The 22903-nt window shown below is 37.1% G+C and overlaps 1 protein-coding gene across 4 annotated transcripts in view; it reads right to left on the bottom strand.

The window, feature by feature from the left end:
- The window catches only part of OGFOD3 (2-oxoglutarate and iron dependent oxygenase domain containing 3), a 128184-nt gene that overhangs the window by 9473 nt on the left and 95808 nt on the right, over window positions 1–22903 (bottom strand). For 2 of the 4 annotated variants that reach the window (XM_001374404.4, XM_007483430.3), the window contains one exon: window positions 3781–3904. In XM_001374404.4, the coding sequence (XP_001374441.1) occupies window positions 3781–3904 (124 nt within the window). Of the gene's footprint in view, window positions 1–3780; window positions 3905–7282; window positions 7299–15276; window positions 15700–22903 lie in introns of those variants that run through there. The other 2 variants (XM_056817494.1, XM_007483432.3) reach the window with 2 other exon arrangements.

The raw sequence follows: 22903 nt of genomic DNA, 5'->3' as shown, positions 1-22903 counted from the left end.
AAAAATAGATCTAGACAAAAGAGACAGGTGTGAGTTTCAAAGCTACTCCACCCTAATCAGACCATTCTTTAGAAGATCTTATTTAGCTGTTTCCTGATCAATAACAATAGAGATACTTGGAATAACAGAATCAGGTTTTGGAAATTACATTTCTCCTCCCTTCTTAGTTTAACAAGATTAGGAAGGTCTGCATTAAACTCAAGATTTAATTATCTGAGGAGATGGCCTTCAACGGACATATGCAAAAAAAAAAAGGACAGACCTCTGGAATGTCCTAAGTCAAGGTTGAGCCAATATTTGCACATGTGAGGTGCAGGAAGTGAGGTAGAGAACAGCCTCTGGAGTTCCCGAGACTTCCGGTGGAGAGGGCCAGAGTTCAGTTCGATCCTGGAGCTTGAGCTTGGAGGAGCCCCGTAGACAGCTTTCCTTCAGACTGGTCATGTGAGTGATAAGGACTGACCTCTTTCTTTGCCTTGGCTTTCCAAGGCCTTAACACACACTTTGGCTCAACTTGAGCCAAAGTGGTTCTGAGTTAAGCTCCTTTCCTTCTCTCCCTCTTTCCTTCTCTCCCTCTAATATTTTCTTCCTCCTGTTGTAATTAAATCACCATAAAAATTTGGCAGCTGACTTGGGTATTTTATTATTTGGGATTTCCCTTTGTGACCATATAAATTTAGATTTTTTCAGTCTCAAAAATAATAATTAGTAAGGGTACATGGAGAGGCAAATCAAAAATTAATTGGAAATTAAATAATATGATTCTCCAAAATCAGTTACTTAAAGAACAAATCTTGGAAACAATAATTTCATTGAAGAAAATGACAATGATAAGACACCTTTTCAAAATCTATGGGATGCAGCCAAAGCAGTACTTAGGGGGAAATTTATATCCTTAAGTTCATATATTAACAAATTAGAGGGGACAAAGATCAATGAATTGGGCATGCAAATTAAAAAACTAGTAAGTGAACAAATTAAAAATCCTCAGATGAAAACTAAATTAGAGATCCTAAAAATTAAAGAAGAAATAAATAAAATAAAATTACATGATTATACATGATATATAATTATTACATGAAAAAGTGTTCTAAATCTCTTATAAGAGAAATGCAAATCAAAACAACTTTGAGGTATCATCTCATACCTAGCAGATTGGCTAATATGACAGCAAAGGAAAGTAATGAATGCTGGAGGGGATGTGGCAAAGTAGGAACATTAATGCATTGCTGGTGGAGTTGTGAATTGATCCAACCATTCTGGAGGGCAATTTGGAACTATGCCCAAAGGGCACTAAAACACTGTCTGCCCTTTGATCCAGCCATAGCACTGCTGGGTTTATACCCCAAAGAGATAATAATGAAAAAGACCTGTACAATAATATTCATAGCTGTTCTCTTTGTGGTTGCAAAAAAATTGGAAAATGAGGGTATGCCCTTCAATTGGGGAATGATTGAACAAATTGTGGTATATGTTGGTGATGGAATATTATTGTGCTCAAAGGAATAATGAACTGGAGGAAACTGGAATGATCTCCAGGAATTGATGCAGAGTGAGAGGAGCAGAACCAGGAGAACATTAAAAACAGAAACTGATACACTGTGGTACAATCAAAAGTAATGGACTTCTCCATTAGTGGCAATGCAGTGATCCTGAACAACCCAGAGGGATTTACGAGAAAGAACACTATCCACATTCAGAGGGAAAACCGTGTGGGAATAGAAACACAGAAGAAAAACAACTACTTGATTACATGGGTCGAAGGGGATATGATTGGGGATGTAGACTCTAAATGATCATCCTAGTACAAACATCAACAACATAAAAATAGGTTATGATCAAGGACACATGTAAAAACCAATGGAACTGCATGTTGGCTACAGGAAGGGGTTGGGGGAGGGGAAGGAAAGAATATGATTCTTGTGGAATAATGTTCTAAATTGACTAATTAAATAAAATTTTAAAAAAAGAAAAGAAAAAAACCTGAAATCTTTTGATCTGAGTTCAAATTCAGACTCAAATATTTATTAGTTGTGTGATCCTCGGCAAGTCATTTAACCTCTTTTTGTCTCAAGTTTCCCCATCTGTAAATTTAACTTCACATCTGACTAGTGGCCTAGATGTGAAAGGGCCAAAGGAAAGAGGAAAAAGAATAGCTTGAATATTAATTGGGAGTTAAGTATACATGCTTATGTCAAAGAAAAAAAGCTAGTATACAGTTGGAAAATAAAGGCATAGATGAGTAATGATCAGGGAAACTTGTACTAAAGAATGAACATTCAGATATACAGTTTGAAGTGGTAAAAACTTCATATTTTTAAAAAAACATTTAGAAGTCCAAATAATAAACACTATTTAGGGTGGGGAAAGGCTTAAAAAATACATAGGTCACTTAGAGATACAATATGAATGGGCTGTTTATCATTTATAGAATTACCATGATGTGATTGGATTAAAAACAAATAGCTAAAGCAACTGGATATTTCATTCATCATGATGCTTTGTTTTGTTTCCTATTTTTAATTTTCTTCTTTTTCTTTTTCAATATTGGCCACATACTTTTCTATTTCTTCAGGATTTAAAGACTTAAGAAGCTGATCTCCCCTCATGATAGCTAATTAACCTTCTAGATAACCTTCAAGTGTTATTGTAAGCACAAAATGAGATAAATGATCAAGTGCATAGCACAGTGCCTGGCACATAATGAGGGCTATATAAACATTAGTTATTATTATTCCAATAAGAAAGCTTCAAATTTTCCCTTCAGCACTTAAAGCTGATACTCTATATAAACTACTTCTTGATTTCAATTATTTTTCCTGAATTTGCCAACAATATTTCAAAACTATTGTCTAGGTGCACATGTGAATCAAAAATTAAAATATAGCTCATTCTAATCCATAGATAGGATGTAATAATGTATGTAAAATTAATAATCTACCATCTCATCTAATTTTGAAGGCTTAACATATATTTATATAGCTACACAAACATGTTTATAGTAGTAATAGTAGTAAATCTATTATTTTCTGACTGTATTTTGGATGTAGATAAACTGCATTTTTTTAAACATTGCTGATTTTTTGCTTCTCTTCTTCCAGATAGTTCTTTAATTATTCCATTTGCAATTCCAACCAATTGTTTTCTCTTGCCTTTTTTCACACTGTGGATTCAAGCTTTTTTTCGCCCCTTTTGGACAATTATATCTGCTGTGCAGGCCATTCTACTGCCACCATTCTTATTCCTTTCTTGGACCTCCTGCTATACCTTCCTCATGGGGTACTGATTTATTTTCCTTAAATAAAGAATACCTACTTAAGTTTTGTAAGGTAGTTTGAAAATAAAGTCATGGAAAATTGCCAAGGGAAACTTGTGAAACTTAATTGAAAAATTTTAGTTTTGTACATTAAATTACATATAACTGGTCTCAATTAAATAAATGAAAAAAGAATACAGAGAGGAAGACCAAAGTGGAAATTATGTGATTGTAAGAAAACTAGTAAGTTATTGTTTTGTGTTTCCTAGCTAGAGGATAATTTAGATCTTTCCATATGGAAAAAGAAGTAGGAAGATTTTTGAGCTGGGAGCTATAGAAACATATTATCTTCTCCATATGTTAAAAAAGAGGCAGGGAGAGGTGAGGATAGATTCTCCATCTAGTCTTAAGTAAAAATCTGTTTACATGTATTTCCCTAAGATAAAGAGATAGACTAGATATTATTAAAATCCAATATAAATTCAAAACTCATCTTGTATCCTATCAAGTTTTTAAAAGAGACCTACCAGCTCTAGGTTCTACAGTCTTGTTAACACCTTCTTCCATAAACACAAATCTTCCTCCACCAAAATCTTTCATGTAATCTGAGAGATACAGCAATGAGGTATAATCAAAGGAACCATACGTTATCTGTAAACCAAAGAAAAGTTGATGAAATCAGACTATTTTCTAATTATCTATGGAAATGAAATCTCAAAAGTCATGTTCAAGATTTTCCATTTCTTACTAGTCCTGACTTACCTAAAAACCACTTTTCCCCCCAAAACCTGAACCTGCTGCTCTCTAACATCCTTATGGGATAGAACTTCCAAATATAGAATAATGTGTTTCTTACTGTCAGAATATGGACAGTTACCTTCTGTAGGAGTTGTTCTATATACATAGTTCATGGGCTACACAGTCTAGAAATGAGTCCTTTATCATAGAAACTTGCTGGAAATATTTCCCCCATTTTCCATATTAGGGAATTTCAACATTCATCTTAATGCCCACTCAAATACTCTAACTACCCAGTTCCTCAAACTACTTAAATACCATAATCTCTACCCATGGCTGGCAATGTACAACCCACACTCTATTCCACCTCAACCACACATAGAAATTATTAAACCTTTGATTTTGCCACATATTACCCACAAATATTCCGCTTCCACATTTATAAACTCTGAAATTCCTCATATAATCATAAACTTTTATCATTCCATCTTTCCTTATGCATTGTTCTTGTTCTCCATCTTCATTGTGGCTTCCATTTTGTTCCCCCCCCCCCCCAGTTCTATCTGTAATAAAAAAAAAATAATCTGTAGGAACTATTTCTTGTTGCAGTAAATGGATACTCTGGCAGTGACTAGAGAGATACTAGTGGAACCTGAGGCTGCCTAGTTATAATGGAGATAGATGAGAGATATAAAGATGCTGCTAGAGGGGATTACTCTGGTGTATTCTGGGGTTGCCTATTGATCACTAATGGCTAATAAGTCAAGATATTTCCTACCCTTCTCCTCCCTTCACCTCCCAGTTTCCACCCATGCCCTTTCTGTCTCCTTTTCCCCTCCCCTGATCTTAGTCAGTCACCTTCTAAGTAACTCAGGGGAACTATGGGATTTCAGAGAAATATTCTTCACTCCTTCTTTCTCAAGTAAAGGGGTTTATTGGGAACAACTGGATGGAGAACTGAGGTAAAAGGGATAGGTGTATCCCTAGTATACAAGGAGAAATAGGAGGGCTTGGGAAATGTCAGTCCAGTCACAACTGTGACTCAGAGACAGCCAGAGAGATAGAGGACAACTGTTAACTCTTCTTTCTTCTTCCAATTACACAAAGCCACTGACAAAAGTAAATTTCTTCTCAGATTAATTTCAGAAGCCCTCCCAAAGGTCCTTCAACCTAGGACAGATGAAACCAGTCTCCCTTGGACAGGAAACCCCAGAGAAGAAATCTCAGTTCATCTCCTCTGGCCATGCCCCAGTTGCCTTTTCCTGGGAACATTCTATTTTGGAATCTTCACCTTGATTGACAGATCAGGTCCTTTACTTTGGTTTTCATGCTTGTCTTGGCTTGTAAATCCTCTCTTTCTTCATGCCCTTTCCACAACCCCCCATTTTCTACTCTAAAAAAAATGCACCTTGCATTTTAATGATACTTACTTTTATTTATATAACTCTATTCTCAGCTCTATGCTATCTTAAGTATTCCCTTACCACGCCCCCCCCAAAATAACAAAATCCTAACTTATCTTTAGCTATTCTGTCAACCTAGTGCTAAGCTAAGAATGGGTTATAGGAAAATGGTTTAGGTAAGGGATTTACATGAACATGGTTTTACATAACAACAAATTACATAACAATTTTCAAATCATTCCAACAATTTCACTAACATTCAGAATATGCAATTGTTCTATTTACTAATATCTATAAATTCACTAAGTAAAATCTTCTAATTCTAACAAATGCTAACCTACAATCATAATACAATCTAATTCTATACTTCAGTCTCTACTTTCCTAAGACTTGAACAAATTCACTAGGCTGCCACTATTGTTAGTAGTTAGAATATTAATAAACTATTCTAATTAAATTAGTTCATTAGTAACTTAATATTTACATGTGTACATAGGTTGTACTTAGTACAGATTTACATATGTACATCATTCTAAATTTCTGTGCAAACTCATGCAGAAAAGAAATATCTTTATCTGTTTGAATTTCCCAGACTTTTATCAGTGTATCTTTTTGTCATGCAACTATGCATGTTGTATACTTACTCATTCCATAAAAGATCTTCCTAAAGTGTATTCTATATAGCATGTGCATGCTTATATGTGATGTTACCATGTATGACGCACTCTTACATATATTCATGTTCAAAAGTCCAAAATTCCAAAGTTCCAAAGTCCTTCCATGTCCATTTATGCTGCTTGTAGAACTCTGTCTTCCTCTCTGGTCAGCATGCCACTCTTCATCTTCCAGTCTTGATTGAAGACAAGTTCTTCAAATAAGGATCCACTGGACTAATCAGGAATCCGGAACACATGGGAACATGTATGCAAGTCAGGTTTTTACGTGTGCATGCAAGTGTGAGAGTGAAATTTACAAATGCATGGAAGATGGAATCTTCATGAATGTTTGTCAGAATTTATTAATCTTCATATCTGAAAGTAAGATTTACATGTGTTCTCTTCGTGTAGGAGGGTAAGATTTGCATATGTACATCTTCATGCCTGCAAGTAAGCTGTACATGTGTTTGTCATGGATGGGTGTGAGCATTATGCTAACATTCTCAAGATTTTGTTAAGAATAATGATTTGGACTTCTGGTCAAGATGGCGGCTTAGAAGCAGCGAAAGTTCAGACCTTGGAAACCCTTCCTTACTGATCTCAAACTGAGTGCTCCTAGGACACCAAAATTCAAGCTGAACAACAGGACAGACCTGGGGAACCCTTCTCCTGGACCTGGATCAAAAGGTATGGCCCCCCAAAAGCCAGAACCCTAGATCACTCAGATCAAAGGGGTAGGCAGAAGGAAGGTCCCAGGACCCATCCCCCCCAACCCAGAGTGCTGAGCCCATGGCAGCAGCAGGAACCTCAGGGCCGGCAAAAGGGCCTCAGGGCTGGCTATTCTGAAGGACTCACCTTGAAAACAACCTGAGCCAGTCTCTGGGGTGCCCAACAAAGACAGTAGGGAAACACAGAGAGAAGGGGGAAGCCTGTAGCCCCCTGGCTGGGTCCTTCCATCTGAGTCTCAAGGGAGGTTCCAGCTTTAGGGCATTGGCTGAACCCAATCACATCAGGAGCCCTCAGAGCTACTGAAAGGACAGAAACCTCAGGGCCTGCAAAGGGGTTGCTCTGAAGAACTTACCTTGAAAGTAACCTGGGCCAGTCTCCGGGCATTCAACACAGATTGTGGAGGAGGAGGTTTTTTGCTTCAGGGCTCATTCGGCCCAAACCAGCTGAACTTAATCCCATCAGGAGTCCTCAGAGCCCAGGGAAGCCACGACCCCTCCCCCCCTTAGAGAGCAGGGTCTTCTGAAAAAACAGAAACCTAGATGCAGAGTCAAGAGGGCAACCTAGAAGGAGCATAAACCTGGCAGCCTGGCCAGAGCTTTGGAGATCCTCCATATTTGCTCCAGCTGTCCAGGAAGTTTAAAACTCAGAGCAAACTCAGACCAACCAAGCTGAACTCAATCCCATCAAAAGTCTCCAGAACACAGGGAAGCCCAGGCTCCCCACCCATCCTCATTGACTGCTGGACTTTAAGCCAATCAAAAGCCTCCAGAAGACAGGGAAGCTCAAACCCCCAACAACCCTCCCCCAGAGACTACACCAAGAGATCTTCTGTTAAAGCTCCAAGAGGGGAGACTGATAGAAGTCCCCAAAAAACAAAAAAATGAGAGGAACAAGAGCACAGACAAATAAGGGGAGTAAAGAAGGGGTGAATTTGAGCAAACAACAGAAAAAGAAGAAGGAAAATAATGATTTGAAATTTGCTAAGTCTTGTTGTTTCACCTTTTACTAGGAGATTTATTGAATGTTTACTATAATTATTTCTTGGATGGTTATTATATGTATTTCTTGGATAGTTACTGTATTTATTTCTTGGAGATAGAATTTAGAAAATTATGCATTCATTTGCAATAACCTTGTTTCTCTTCTGTAACTATGGTTGGCCGGCAGAGACATCATATGAAAATTATATAGAGGCTTTCTTCTTATGTCTACTAGTCTTTTAAGTGTATATTTCTCTTTTTGTCTGTGTTACTGGCTACATTTCTTCAGGGGTGCTATCCTTTTATCATATCAACATGTGCAGTGCTCTCTTATTTGTATTCTGGTGGCAAGTACTCTCTAGTGCTTTCCTTTGTTTTTAGTAGGCTTTCATTTACAAGGACTGTTATTGATTTCTTCTTCGGCTATTCATATTGCTTTTCATAACTAGGATGTTTTCTTTTCATATGTTATCTGTATGTACCTTCACTGATGACATGATCACATTGTTGTGTCTATTGAGGTGTCTGAAGATAAGAAGTAACATCTTCATGGTATACCCTATCTCTCTTCCTTCCCCCGGTAGAAACTCTTTTAGGGGTGAAGGTTGAAAGATATGGAACCTTTCTCTTTCAGGTCTCAATCTACAACTTGCTGTTAAAGTCTTTGATAACAAATCCATCCAATGTGAATCTATGCTTCTCTAGCATTCTAGATGTTTGTATCTGTCCTAGTTATGACGTTGAAGTTTTATGCTACAAGTTTAGGAGTGTTCTTGTTGAATTACTTACTAGTTTTTCTTTTGCTAGAATAACATATTTTCTATGCAACCCTTAGGCCAGTCTTCATTCTCATAAGGTTTTATGTAGTATGCTGCCCTATGGAACTACAACTAACCTAAGTTTCACTGTTACAGCATGAATGGTACTTGTCATATTTATGAAGTTAGAGAATAGAAGTGAAATTGTGTATCTATCTCTCCTCCAGTTCTCAATATGTTCTTTCATATTCTCCTTCCCATTCAAAATCTGTATCTGTACATTCCATGTAATTCAACTTATCTATAAAGTCATATTCATTATCAACCCCTAAGTTTGCATAAATTTCTTCTAATGGTATGCAACTTGTTCTGTGCCCAAAGAATAATTCCTCCTCATACTCTTGATAAGATTTAGTTTGTACTGGTTCCAGGTATTCAGTCTTCTCACTTGTGTCCCACACATCCCCTTCTTCAACTACCTCTTCATAAAGCTTATAAAATTGTAGCAGTCCAGCCCATAGGTATTGTGGAGAGACAAGGATTGTGAGTGAGCACATGACCATTCTGTGCATGGCAATGAACTCTATTCCCAGCGTGGCTGAAGTTAGGGCGCAAAACCTTGCTTCCCTTTGTCTCATTCACCTGAGGATAATAACCCCACCTTCACCTTGTCATAATTTGCAATTATCCAATGGCAATACACTATGTAACTCATCTATCTATATGTATTGAGGCATCATGTAACTTATCAATATGTATTGAGTTCATTTGCATATCAAAGAGAATAAAACGGAGAAACACAGCCAGCTCCCTCCACTTTGAGGACATCGACAGGTTTGCCCTACAGACTAACTTCTCCCCTTTCTCTCTCCTCTTTTTCTTTCCTGAGGCCTGGCCCTTCAGTCAGGTCTCTCTCTCTGTCTCTCTTTCTTTTCCTCTGCTAATACCTAGCATTGTCTAATTCTTTCAGTCTCTAATCTCTCTCCCTACTGAGCTAGTATTATCCTCTGACCAGTGCAGTGTTAAATTGGGATCACTGGATGGGAATAGCCTTAAAAGTAACATCCAGTGGTCAGAGCATGGCTGTGGCTCCTGAATATTAATAATAATTGATTACTGACTCATTATTCATATCTCAAAGGTCGGCTCTTTCACGCCCTTCGCGGGATTCAAAAACTTCTATCCTGTTTCTATTTTCCTACCATAAAGCTTCTCGCTGGCTGGGAAGCTTTAAAAATTGATAAGGCATTTGTTCTAAATCATCTTCATCCATTATTATCACACCTTCTGGTATTCCTTCAGATTCACTGAATCTGATTCACTAAATCCAATCACTATGTTCTTTGGATTTTGCTCAATGCAATGTAAAGTTTTGTCAGATGTTGATAACTCTGGCTTTGCATTTTGATCTAAGTCTATGTCACCAGCTTTTGTGTTTCTCAAATCAGTTTCAGTGTGTTTCTCACTACTAAGCTTTAGAATTTCATTTTGAATTGGTGAACTTGATGGTATGGGATCATGCAAATCTGCTATATTGTTAAAATTCATAGATCCTACTCTACCAGTATTCTGAGGTTTATGTTTATCTTCATTCTCATTTGACTGTGTAGAATAGGAATATTTCCCTCTATTCTATTATTTTCTTCTGGGAATAAGTTGGCATGTCCCCCTGCACCAGGATGTGTGCCTTCATACTGTCTCACAATACAAACATGTGTTTCTGGCTTTGTAGCTAAGATGTTCATAACCACTGAATCAGTGTCCATTTCTTTGCTACTCTCTGCCAGTTGTATGTGTGTTGCAGCTAATTCTTCTTGATTTGATTCATTTCCTATGAAGTCTACATTAGAGGTTGTATATTCAATGGAACATGAACCTAAATCACAGCAGTTGCTTTGTCTGGATACCCCTTTGCCCCTTAGAATGTTGGCTTCAAGCCTGTCTTTTGAAACCATGGTAGTTTTTTTCAGTTGGTAAGAACTCCATTCTATACGCCTCTTCAAATTTAACTGTCATTAGACCTCCATTACTTTGAATAAGATAATTATTTTCAAAAGTAATTTCAGCTTCATTTTCAGTTAATTTTTCCTTATCTATATCACTCATTGTTGAATGGAAAGTTTCAGCTCCTGGATTGAAATCAGATGTATTTTCTAAGGGTACCTGTGCCATAAAGCTATTTATAGAATTAACTAGGTTTGGTGGGAGGTCATCTGTGAATGGTTTTAGAGCATTGTTATCTTTAGCAACAGTAACCTTTAGGGAATTGAAATTATGTGTCTCTGTATCTGTCACAAACTTTTGCTTGAGTTCTTCTGACTTATTCATTCTCTTTCTATTGCATAATTCAATCTCATTATCCACCCTACACTGGAAAAAGTTCTCTAAGGAAGATTCGATTTCCTTAAGACTTCTTTCCTGTGTGGTTACTATACAGCTCTTTTCAAAGTCTCTTATCTCAGTTGCAATTTCTGAAATAATTCCTTGTATTTCTATTTCTATCTCTTTATCTGTCTCTGCCTTTCTCTTGCTTTAATGCATGTACTATCATTCACAGATTCACTTTCTTGCACTGAATTTTCACTATTTCCCAACTTTTTTCTATTTCCAACTACAGCCTGATTCTCACTATTTCTTCTATCTTCATTAGTCACACTATATATCTTATGGGCCTGGCTTCATAACTCTTTCCTAACCATATCAGAGTATTTAGGTTTAGCTCCGGAGTTAATTGCCTTTTGCATCTCATGCAAGTCTGGGGCTTGCTGTGAGGACTTTAATTTGCAATGTGAACAAGTGGACTTCTTGTACCTAGTTTGTGTATTGTGACCACGAAAATATGGTTTCAAGACTGTGAATTGCCAAAACTATAAAAATAATTTTAGTGTCTTGAATTCCTTTAGCCTTAAGAGAGACTAGTCAGTCTTTAATCACTCACCACAAGGTCATTCCAAGCAAAACTCTAGTGTTCAGAGAGACCCTCCAATTCAGCTTCCAAACTCAACTCCCTAAGTTCAGAGAGCCAGATCCTCCACACTAACTCCAAAAACTCCAACCCCTTGAACTCCTTGAACTGGGTTCAGACAGCTCCTTTTAAAGAGAAATTTCTCTTATGTCACCTCCCCTAAATTTTCACATCTACCAATCACAGTAGACGTTTTCCACAGGACTGTCCATTCTTAATTCACATCTTCTTTTGTTATCCCCTTCCCTGAGTAGACTAAAACTTCACACCTCTTGCTAAGCTTGCCCTTTGTAAGTTGCTTGACCTTTTAGTGATTAATTTAACCTTTATAGGTACTTAGCACCCTTTTGTATTAGATCTAAAAATAGACCTAGCTTAAGGTTTTAGCTTCACTATAAGTATGAGTTGGGGACTTTTCATTGTTCAGTAAGGAGTTTACAACTTTATCTTCCCCTAAGGCACTGTCTAAGTATGGGTGGAGTAATTTTAAAGTTCTCAATACATTCCTGACCAAGTACCTGCATTGTTTAAAATGGGGAATAGCTTAACCAAATCTTATAAGATAGAGTCTGAGCAGTTTTAAGATTCATTATATTTTGTGTGTTCTTGTTATTAATCTCATGTTTCTTCTTTAAAAAACAATTCCTAATCAAGTGACCTTTCCTGTGATAAAAGAAACATTCCCTACTTTCTCTTTGCACTGGTTTTTCCTTGTAACCAGGTTTCTTGTAACTAGATGTTGTGTAAGTCTTTTGTGTTCAGTCTTTTGATTTCTTCAATCTCCTTTTGTTTAAGATTATTTTCTGTCATTTCTAATTTTTCTTTTAGGTCCTGAACTTGCTTACTTTGTTCTGAATTATTCTCATGCAAGTAACTTGCTGACTCACACAGTTCTAACAGAGAGACCGAATCATACTTGGGGAAATAGTGTTTGAAAGTTTTTAAATGACGTGTGCAACCACTTAGAAATTGTCTACGGACATGGCCAGCAGATTCCTCACTATCAGCTTCTAGACCTAAGATTGAATCTGCCATCTCTGACAGATGGTCTATGTATGTAGTAGCATGTTTCCCTTTATTCTGCAAGATCTTGTCTTTCCCATGCATTCGGTTTTGAACAGCATTGTTTTATGGCCTGTAGCAAATCCTCCCTGCATTTTATTAGGTAGGACATGCAAGTAGGGTTAGCAAAGTCCATATCTACCCTTTGTTCTACAGTTGGCTAACTAGTCAAATTGCTGTCAAATCTTGTCTTTTTCCAGGAATTGCCTCTGTTCATGGGGGCTGAACAGTTTTGATGGTAGGAACTTGACATCTTCAAAATCAGGATCAAAGATCCTGAAAGCCTGTTTCAACACCTTTTGAGATTTGAAAGGATTTTCTACAAATTTTGGGAAACAGCACTTTATGGATTCAAGTTCCTGTGTTAAGAATTGTCTATGGGCTTTGGAGTGTATCACACCAGCATTACTGGACAATTGAGTGACCTCTTTTAGTGAACAGAGTTTTTCAGGTTCACAGTCAGGTTTGTTCTCAGTTTCATCTCCATTTTCTTAGGTACATTCTCAGTTTGTCCATTGTCCTTGCCCATAACCTGATCTAACCCTTTTTCCTTAATCAATTGCTCAAACACGGCGTTAATCATGCTTTCAAGGTTGTTGTCAATAGCCAATATCTTTTCTGCCTTAAGGGGAACCACAAATCTAAAGATCTTCTTAAGTTGGGTTAAAGTTTGAAGGACATCCATAAAGATCACATACACTTGAGCCAGGACCTGCCAGAGTACTGTGAATATTAAAATTTGCTCAGACTGTACCTTAGAAGATTTGGTTAAGCTATTCTCCTATTGTAACAATGGAGATACTTAATCAGGGATGTCTTGGGAACTTTTAAAATTACTCCACCCTACTCAGACAGTACCTTAGGGGAATATAAAGTTGTAAACTCCTGATTGAACAATGAAAGTCCCCAACTCATACCTTATAGTAAAGCTAGAACCTTAAGCTAGTTTTATTTTTAGATCTAATACAAAAAGGTATTAAGTTCCTGTAAAGGTTAAAGAGTCCAAGACAAGAAGAACCCTGGTTTTTCCTCCAACTGCTTTTGAGCCTAGCTGGAATTTCATCCCATCCCCCCCAGGTCTTGTGGGGTTCCATCTGCTCATCTTCTGAGGCATTTCTTCAGAATTCAATTTTTCTTTGCTTCTGGTCATTCCCTTGTACACAGTGTGCACTGGGGAGGTTTGGGAAGAAACCTATATGTGATTTTGAGGTAATTTTGTCTCTCATGCCTTTTATTATTCCAGAAAATGAGGGAGTTGACAGATCAGAAAATGTGTTTGAGAGATTCAAAAAGAAATACTTCAATGTGAATTTTGGGGCCTTTTAAACATTAAGATCATTTAACTAAGTGGAAAAGGAACTTTGCCCTCTCTTTTGTAAAAGAAAGAGGCAGAAAAAGATCTGTTCAATATTTTTCCCTTTCCCTCTTCAGTTGGCCACTGAATGGGAAGAAGAAAATTTGAAGAGAAGGTAGTGTATTTTCTTAGATGGTGTTAATTTAATATTGATATATGTGGTTTTGAAAATTATTCTGAAATGTATTTGTGAAATTGATTGAAATGAATGTAAAATGATTCAATGTTAAAAATTGTCTATCAGTTAATAAGATTCCAGAAGTTTTATTCTGTACCAGTCTTATGATGAGAAAATTGTCTATTCTTATTGAGATTTAAGATGAACAATGATTAGAGATTTGAATGTTTGAACATAACCTAAAAGGTTTGTTATTTGAGTCAATTGAAATTGGAAATATAATGTTTTCCTTAATCAATGTAAAGGGGACCAGCCTAATTGGCAGAAAAGGGTTTTTGCTTTAAAATAGCAGGTGAAAAGCAAACTCCTAATATGTCCTAGCTGTAGAATATCAGAGTTCAATAAGATGAATGTGAAGTGTATAAGAATTCAATACTACCTTATTAGAAAAAGATATGATATAATATTAAGATTTGGTATGATATAAAAATTTAGGATTTACAAATGAGAATGTGAAGATGTTATTTTAATATGCATGTGTTGTTAAAATAAGCAATAAGTGAAGATGTAATGAACACTGGGGAAGAAGTTGTAAATTGAAATGGAACACATATAAAGAGATTGGAATTGTTGCTAAAGAATTTCTGAATTTGTAACTGATTGGGATATATAGATTGTTACCAAAGTATGTACCTTGAGGGCAAGAATAATTTCATGAGTTGAGTGTAAATGTGTTTAAATGCAATTTGTTAAAATGTAATTTTGTTGAACCACAAATGGTTTATGAATTTGTATTGTGAACAAATTTAATTTTTTATGTGAATTGGATAAGATAACTGTACAAAAATGTACATATGTAATTGATATATGTGAATGATACAATTGATAAAAAGAATGATAACCAGGGCTCTTCTGAGCCACTAATAACAGGTAACAAAATACCTGGTGGAGGTTAAGTTTAGTGATGGCAGCAGTAAGTCGCTGTGTAAGTGTAAGCATATGAAAGACATAAGGTATAGGAGACCTTATTTAGAATATGGGGCCTCTTTATGAGAGCCAGAAGACAGACATGTATGAACAATATATGTAGGACATTTAAGAGGCATCAGAAGGAAAATGGAGAGCTTTGATTCTGCACGAAGCAGAGATTTGGGGGGGGGGAGTGGATGTTTAGAGATTAAGTGAATTTAAGCAATTTACTAATTCATCTCCCCCTCTTTCCAAGAAGGAGAGACAAGCATCAGGGCACTGACTATTCTCAGAGAAGTGAATTTATTTTAATAGGTAGGGACAAACTATTTTTAATAAGATTCATGATAAAGGAAAGAAAGTCTTTTGAAAACCACAGTAGGCAGCTAGAGAAGATACAAAGTTGGCATTTACTATTAAGAAAGTTACATTTTTAGATAAATTTGAAATAAAATTTTCAGAAGTTATTAGAATAAGTAAGACAAAAAGCTTGTTTGGATTATGGATTTTAAAGAAGAATGAAATTGGACCACCAAAAGAACAAATTTTTTTTCTAAACTGTAATGAATAGATTTTTTTTTGCCATTTAAGGAAAAAGGTTTATAGGAATCGTACCTAATATTACTGTGAGCTTGGAATTGAAGTATGGCTATCTGATAATTGAACCATCATTGGAAGAAAGTGGTGAGGTACTCGGCTCATGATAGCTCTGGCCTGTAGGTGAAATCAGACAGTGTTAAGACACTCACTCTATTTCCTTGAAAAAAAAACCATAAGGACAATTAAAGATCTTTTCCCTGCCTTTTCTTTTATGACAAACTCCTATGATCAACAGAGAATGCAAATTGTGCAGAGAAAGTTTCAATTTTCCAAACAAACAAGTAGATTAGTAGTGGTAAATTAGAATTTATTAAGTAATAGCTTTAGACAAGTGAGATTATTGATAATCCATAATTAAGATTCCATAGAAATAGGTAAACATAATTATGAGAAGGAAATTTCCAATTTTAGCTATGAGTAGAATCTGAACTTTAGACTAAGGATTAGGGCCCAGTAATTTCTGTATATCCTACAGAATCTGGATTTATTTCATGAAATGTTTGCTTTGCAAAAGATTTTTTTGTTGGTAGGAGGATCCCCAGAGATTCTGTAAACAACCTAGATCAGAGGGAGCAAGTTTCCTGAGAAGATCTATCCCTGGCTGTCAGAAGATGATTTCTGAATATGAGGATAAAGATGAAGAATGTCCAATTATGCTTAATCAATGTTGCTCATTATTATTATTTTTGCATAGAGGAAAATGAGGCAGGTGACAATTATGTAATCCTAAAATTAAAATTGAAAGACTGTGTGGGATGAGATTAAGTAATTTTCAGAGTATCATTTGGTTTGTAACCCCAATTTTCAAGACCTCTTAGTATTACTATTCCTTAGAACAAATCTGCACCCACACACACACCCAAATAAGGACTTTTAGTTTTCTTGACCTATTTTTAAAACCTTAAGAAAAGGTTATCTATAGTCTGGGAAGGATGGATGCCAACTCTAGGAAGAGGGGCAAGATAAACTGAAGGAGGAAGGAGCAGGAGTTTCAAATGTATCTTTACTATTCCAGGCTGAAAATCAAATGATAGTCACGAGTTTTTGATCATGGGGGTTTTTAGGGGTACGTAATGTTGAAAATCACATGCTCAAGGATGTGAATGTCAAAGCGGCAGCCCCCATACACACACACACTCAAACAGGGGTTGGATGAGCAGGGAGGGGAATCTTGCATCAATATTATTACAAAAAGCCTGTGCTTATACAAAGAAAGAGAGAGAGATTTTGTCCTAAACCTGAGCACTTAGGTTTTTAAAGCAGTATCCATTTCTGTTCCCTTCCCCTCACTTCCCTGCCATGAAGCTGCAATAAAAAACAGATTCTATCTGCATTCTATCAAGGTTCCTGTCTGTTCATTTGAGTGATGGAGAGAAGGGTGCACACACACCCAAGAACCCACTCCACACACCCCCATTTCTCTTTTACAAACTTTTTGCCAAGAAAACCCCACATGGGGTCACAAAGAGTTCTACACAGCAACTGAAAGGACTAAACAACAAAGCATAGGAACCCCAGGGAGGTTTACTTTCTCTTGGTCTATAGATGGGGCCAGAAAACAATAGCCAGTACTCCACTCATTCTCTTTTAGAGAACTAGAAATTGCAGATTTCTCTGTTAATTCTGGTCCTGTCAGTAGTTTGTCTTCTATAAACAGTTTCTCTTGTTGCCTGCTGGGTTTTTTGTCACTGATTCCTCCAATATTCAGATTTCTCTCCAGTTCTTCTATCATCTATTTGGACATCTCTGTCTCTCCTGTAGCTTCTTCTGTTGCTGGCTCATGTTTATTTTTAATGTCTCAAATCATTACCTTCTCATAAGAAGTGATTTATCTCTAATTTATGAAAGGAATCTCAAAAGATCCATTTTTCTGCCAAATATGACCCCATAAGTCTTTAGATACTCTGAATAAACTCCCCATATTCTCCAAATAGTTATTTGATTTGCAGTTGCTCAGTTATAACCTTGAAAATTCTGAGTTCACATACAAATGAGCTATTGGACTAAAATGCTCTGTGTCCATCTGTCATTATTCTCAGTCACTGAACTGCCTTCACTGGCATCCACATTTTATTTGAAAGAGAAGGCTAAATAACCACTTGGACATGCTCTATAAGGATTACTCATAGCTACTCTAACTCTAAAATTATATAATTCTATATCTAGTACTGGCAATTCATTCATTTATGTACACATTCATTATTATTTAAAACTTTTACTATTATTTGACTTTCCACCTGTATACATCTTTTCTCAATTGTATCTTTACTGTCCTAGGCTGAAAATCCCAAGATAGTCATGGGTTTTTTGATCATGGAAGTCTTTAGGGGTACATAATGTTGAAAATCACACATTCAAGATTTGAAATGTCACAACCCCTGCCCCTGTATAGGACTGGACAGAGGGAAGGAAGAGAATCTTGCATCAGAATTATTATAAAAGCCTGTGATTGTACATAGAAAGAGAGAGGACATTTTTGCCCCAAGTAAGCAGCTTATATGGGCAGAATCCCTTTTCCTTCCCTTCTCCCCTTCCCTTCTGTCTGCTATTTTTCTCCAAATAAAGCTGCAACCTCCAGCATCTTATCAAAGTCTCCTGTCTGCTCATTAGAGTGATTTCTGGGGGTGCAAGCTCCCCCAAAATTCCACTCCACACAGATAGGGGCCCACCCAAGATTCTAGAATGATAGAAATGCCTCAGTATACCCATCTGGGCAAATCTGAGACCTTTTGTATGCTTCTAAAAAACCCTTCAAGCAAGGGAATAGATAAGGACTGATAAATGAAAGAGAAAAGATTTGAGCCAACATCCATGGAGACCATTGTTTGTGTAAGGGACAGTGGGAAGGCACAATCCACTTTTTTTAAGCTTGTGTGAATGGAGGTCAGAGAAAAGCAGCTGAGTAGAAAGCAGTGCAATACTTGTGTATGTGTGTGGCTTAAATAAAAAAAAAAGAGATAAGTTAGAGAGAAAGACAAGTCAGGAGAAAGGGGATTTCTAATTAGGAAGCTTAAGATGATAGTAGAAATAATGAGGCTATGTGGAACAAGAAGAGAATAAAGTTGAACTTCCAGGCTGGAAAGGGGAAATCTCTCGACTTCAAACACCAAGAATAGAGAGACCTAGCAAGTATAATTAGTTAATTTGAGCTGGGATCTTGTCAGGAGCCAGAATGTGGTCATGCTGAAGGGCGGTTTTCAGGGTAGAAAGTAGAAGTACCCCCTCCACAACCCCCAGTTTCCTTTATAGATACAAGTTAGCTTAAAGCTACACATGAGCTGGTTAGCGGGTTGTAATCTAGAAAAAGAGTATTCATCTGAGCTAAGATAGCAGTGGATGGTGATCAATAATTACTAGATTTGAGCTAATCACAAGGTTGTAGTACAGCAGATTTTGAGCTGTTTGTATAAATACAGGAACTCTTTGTTCCAAGGCACTTGGGAAGATTAGTGATTGTAAGAGATCCCCTGAGCTAGTCTTGAGACCTGTAAGCAGCCTTGAACATTGAGGAAGAATTAGTCAGTTGAAGACAGGGAAGTAAGATACTAAAATTCTTAACAAGGAGGAAAGAAAAAAGAAGACATTTTATTTTTGAAGACAGCAGAGAGAACAGTAAGAAATAAGGCAGTGGACCAAGCTGAGCTATGGCTAGAGAGCAAAGATTAGAAATTCCAAGAAAAAGATGTGGGACAAAAATCATCAGTTCATAAGAAAGGGCAGCAAAAGTCCACATAGAAGAAATCAACCAAGGTAGGAGAGAAGTAGCCAGGATTCCTAGGGATAGTCCTTAAGGAACAAAATTAAAAGCTTGGAAAGCTTCCCCTAGATATGAAAATTTTGACAAACATATATACATATAGAATACCATTGTTTTCAGTGGTCAGAGCTAGAAATTGACACACTGAATTTTAAAACCTCCATCTCACTTGGTCTAGCACCCAAAATTGTGCACACCCACACTACACGGGCATGACAAAGTCAATGACAAATCAGAAATAACTAACTGCCCACCTGCGCTGTCCTAAGCCAAGCCTGAGCACTTGTGAGGCACAGGAAGTGACGGAGAAAGCAGCCTCTGGAATTCGCTCACTTCCTGTGGACAGGGCTAGACGCCAGTTCGTGCTAGAAGCTTGAGCAAGGTGGAGGCCCGCAGACAGCTTCCCTTCAGATCGGTCACGTGAGTCAAGGACTGATTCCTTCTCTATCTTGGCCTTTTGGGCCTAAACTCCCTCTGGCTCCCTGCCAGAAGTTGAGTAACCCCTTTCCCTTTTGTCCTCTCTCCTTCTCTCCCACTCCCTTTTCTTACTCCCATTGTGATTAAACCACCATAAATTCCATTCTGACTTGAGTGTTTCATTTTAGGAATTTCATAAGTAAATTCCTTGGCGGCCATAGTTTTAATATTATAACAATCTTCAAAGGTGAAATTTTCACTACAACACAGACACCTACCCTGTGGCCAAAATTGAGATCCAATGATAATTCTGTTTGTGGAAGCTTATATTTGACTGTTAACCCAGAGAAATTTAAAAAATGATGAGAAAAAAAGCTTATGCTGCACTATGGCTACCAGATGTAGAAACTTTTATGATGAGAAAAAGGGCAGAAGGAAACTGGCTGTACAGTTACTATAGCAGAGAAGGAAAAGGAATCATGGGATGAAGTAGAGAAGACTTGGGATTCATTTGAGTCTCTCCCCCACCATATTTAGTTCCTCCTGTTCCTCCTGTACCAACACTGGCACCCCAAATATAGTCAGATCCAGTACCAGTGTCTCTCCTGTGGGATCTATAGTTTCATCAGCCCTCCTACTGAGCTATGAAAGAGCTCTATGAAGCTCTATGAAAGAGCAGCTATGAAAGCATGGGACCATGAATACCCACAAGGGAAAGGAGGTCCCAAGGACAAGGTCAAATACCCAATAACAGATCCCAGATGGGAAAACAATAACCCCATCCACCGAATTAATATGAGAGATTTTAGAAAAATGATTATCCAAGGGATAAGGACAGCAGTACCTCAAAGTCAGAATATATATGAGACCAAACAGAGAAAAGATGAGACTCCAAATGAGTTTGTACATAGATTAAGAAAGGGATTTATCAAGTATTCTGGAATGGGCCTGATTGAGCCTGGTGGACAAAATCTCTTAAGGAGCATTTTTGTCACGATTTCATGCTAGATATATGTAAAAAGCTCAGCAGCATAGAAGAATGGATGATGAAACCTCTTGACAAATTACTTCAGCAAACTCAGATATTATATGTCAGGAGAGAAGAAAAGGAAGATAACAGCAGAGCCAAAATCCTTATTCAAATCACCAGAGAAGTGATACCAAATGAGTATGCCAAACTTAGATATAAAGAGAAAGAGGAAGCCAGGAAAGAAAGACAAGTCAGGAGAGGTATACTCTTCTGAAAGAAAGAGAAAGATGAAGGGAACAGAAAGTCCCTAGAGAAAGTAAGAGCTCCCTTAATATGCTACTACTGTGGGGAGAGGGGCATATTAAAAGGAGATGCCCTAAATTAGAGAGAGAGAGAGCATAAGACCTGTTCTCTCACAAGCAGAGAGAAAGGATGAGCAGGAATGCTCCTCTCAAAAACAGAATACTCCAGTCCCTCTGGAGGATATTGTTCAGGGCATAAGAACAGATGTGTCCCATAATCAAGACTTGAATGAAGTCAAACAGGAGTATGAAATCTCCACTGATTTTTTTAAATTCCTGCTTATAGATAACTGCTAATCCTTGGCCAGATAGTAGTAGAAAGCTCTGAAAAATGGAAGATTGGGTGAATAGCTCATTAAAAGAGTTCTTCCAGAAAACTTAGACCAAGAATGGGCAGATTCCTAGAAAGGAAGAATGGAGCAATCAATTTGGAAGGCCTCCAGAGGCTATATGTGATAGCTATGGAAAAAATTGACTACTTGAAAGAGAATTGTTACAAACAACAGAGAGCAGGAGATACTCTCTCTTACAGAGACTGAAGACTCAGAGATATTGAAGTATGAGGCCATCTTGTTAGTGAAAGATGACTTAGTTTTGATATCAGATTACAATTTGAACACTGAAAAGTTTTTGTGGGGAACTGGGAAAGAAAATCATAAAAAGCAAAGGGAAACTGAGACAGAAGTATAACATGAGAAAGAATTTGCAAGAGTTCCCCTACCTGGGGAAGTAAACTTATGTACAAATGAGTCCTTAGAGTCTTAGATGGAAAAAGAAGGAAGGAATATGCTCCAATTGAGGAAAGCAAAGAGGCTCTAATGCATAGACACTGCTTTCCAGAGGCCTGGTCAGCTCGAACCTGTAAATTATATGCATTCAACCAAGCTTTGAAGATGCTAGGAGAGTCCTGATTTCTAGCAAAGGGGAAAAAAATAGTTAATGTAGAGTTACTAAATCAAGTGCAAAAGAATCTCTAATCATTGTTCATTTCAAATCTCAGGGAGAACTAACAGTTCTCTCATCATTAAGTTTTGTAGAGAATCAAACCTATCTGGAATCTTATAAAACTGATAGACAATTTTCAACACTGAATCACTTTACAGACATCTCACAGAATTCCACAGTTATATTTCAGAATCATTTGTGATTTTTAAAAATCATATACATCAATATTAAAATTAATCACAGCAAAATCCAATCAAATCATGGAGTAGGATTTTTGCCATTTAAGACAAAAGATTTATGGGAATCACACTTAGTATTAACTGTGAGCTTGGAATTCAAGTCTGATAATTGAACCATTGGAAGAGAACAAGAAGATACTCAGGGGACAAGTGAAGGTCCTTATGGGAAGTTGAGAGAACGATCTCAGTCTGAAACTGATTTAGGATCCTTTTGACTTCATAAGATATGCTGGATTCTGATGGTCTCTGAGTAAAACAGTTATGGCATGAGCCAGTGATAGCTCTAACCTGTATATGAAATCAGACTTATTCTTTGTCCTCAAAAGAACCATGAGGACAGTTAAAGATCTTTTCCCCTGCCTCTTCTTTTGTGACAAATCCCTACAATCAACACAGGATGCAAATTGTAAGATGGAAAGTTTCCATTTTCCAAACAAACAAGGCAATAAATAGAGACTGTAATTAAGATTCCATAGAAATGGATAGAAGTAGTTATGAGAAGCCAAAACTTTAAACTAAGGATCAGGGCCCCAGGAATTTCTATATCTCCTACAGAACCTGAAGTAGATGGATTTATTTCATAAAATGCATGCTTTGCAAAAGAATTCTTGTCAGTAGGAGGACCCTCCCCTGCAGAGTTTCTGCAAGCAACCTGGAGCAGAGGGAGCAAGTTTCCTGAGAAGATCTA

Source organism: Monodelphis domestica, chromosome 2, assembly GCF_027887165.1.
Source record: "Monodelphis domestica isolate mMonDom1 chromosome 2, mMonDom1.pri, whole genome shotgun sequence".
NCBI lineage: Eukaryota > Metazoa > Chordata > Mammalia > Didelphimorphia > Didelphidae > Monodelphis > Monodelphis domestica.
Note: the sequence above shows the minus strand (reverse complement) of the source record. Positions and strands in the feature narration are given on the sequence as shown.